At 37.9% G+C, this 1,411-nt stretch overlaps 1 protein-coding gene across 1 annotated transcript in view; it reads right to left on the reverse strand.

The window, feature by feature from the left end:
• Positions 1–937, reverse strand: part of LOC109838272 — a 7,632-nt gene extending 6,695 nt beyond the window's left edge. Inside the window, exons 1-2 of the mRNA XM_020406729.1 lie at positions 929–937; positions 816–884 (exon numbers count right to left, since the gene is read on the reverse strand). Coding sequence (XP_020262318.1) covers positions 816–884; positions 929–937 — 78 coding nt within the window. The remainder of the gene's footprint in view (positions 1–815; positions 885–928) is intronic.

A 1,411-nucleotide genomic window follows, 5' to 3' on the forward strand; every position in this document is an offset into this window, starting at 1 on the left:
AGGTCAGACCCGGCCCGCACCTAGGCAGATCGTGGGTCGGGCTAGGTCCAGTCCCACTCTGACCATGCCAGGCCCGAGTCAGACCTGACCCGATCTTGAACCCGACAAGCTGGGTCATGGTCCTGAACCGGCCCGGCCCACGCCAACCCCTAATATTGCACATGTTTGCATTATAAATTAAGACATTATTTTTCTTTAATTTGGTAGTAAATATTATTTACTTGACATATTTTTTTGTAAAATCATAAACATGCTATTTCATGCTTAATTATCTATCTTGAAAAATTATGTATGCAATGCGTGTCTTGCTTCACTCAGAAGCGTGCATCGTATTGTGTCTTGCGCATGTGTGCATAAAGGGACTTTGCGCCGCATATTGCTCATAGCGCATTGATAACACTAAGTTAATCTGTTACTGCCCTTAGGTTTTCAAATGAAAAACTAATTGACCCATTTACAGTCAAGGCATCAAACTTTATCTCCAAATCTCCACAAATTGAAAAAACCCATTTCCACAGAAGGACTAAATACCATGTAATCTCAGTATATGAACTCCAAATTCCTTGATCAAAGAAACAGGGTAGATTTAGAGGTCCTAAATACACAAGACAATAACGTATGCAGCTACTATCTTAGGTTTTCAAATAAAAAACTAATGGATACAATTTCCGTCAAAGCATTCAATTTAATCTCCACAAAATAAAAAACCCATTTGCGCAAAATAACTAAATATTATACAATCTAAGTAAATAAACTCCAAATTGTTAAATCAAAAGAAAAAAAAAAACAGAGTCAGGGAGAGAGGGATCCATCACCTGAAGGAATCGAGAGGAATGAAGAAGCCTGCTTCTTTCTCCTGGTGTGGAGAAGCCTGCTTCTTTCTCCTGGTGTGGGCCCTAGCTGATGCTGCTGATATCTCTCTGTTCACAGGCGCCATTGCTGGTTGCTGCTGCTCTTTAGAGATCTATTGAGTAATTTGAAGTGATAGCGATTTGAGTTCGATTTATTATTAAGTGAGAGCCAAAGAGAGTCGCAGTTAACAATTGTCTTAAACTCTTTAACCTTTTCTTTGGGACTATTTGCACTTAAATCCTACAAAAGCTTACTCTATTGTTAACTTTGATGCCCCAAAGTTAGGGGTGCTAAACCGTATCCGTATCCGATGAAATATCCGTAACCGTATCCGTTAGGATACGAATATGGTTACTCAAATCTATAACCAATAGGATATGGTTATGGATATGGTTTTGTAGTGAAATATCCGTATCCGTATCCGAAATATCCGAATACATATTAGTCATACTCTTACGATAGTTTCGATTCTTAGATTATGGATTTGTGGTTAATTTTGATGATCAAGATGACTAATCTTAACTATTTAGTTATAATGGACATATTAACGAACTTTTTT

This window comes from Asparagus officinalis, chromosome 4 (genome assembly GCF_001876935.1).
Source record: "Asparagus officinalis chromosome 4, Aspof.V1, whole genome shotgun sequence".
NCBI classification, from domain to species: Eukaryota; Viridiplantae; Streptophyta; class Magnoliopsida; order Asparagales; family Asparagaceae; genus Asparagus; species Asparagus officinalis.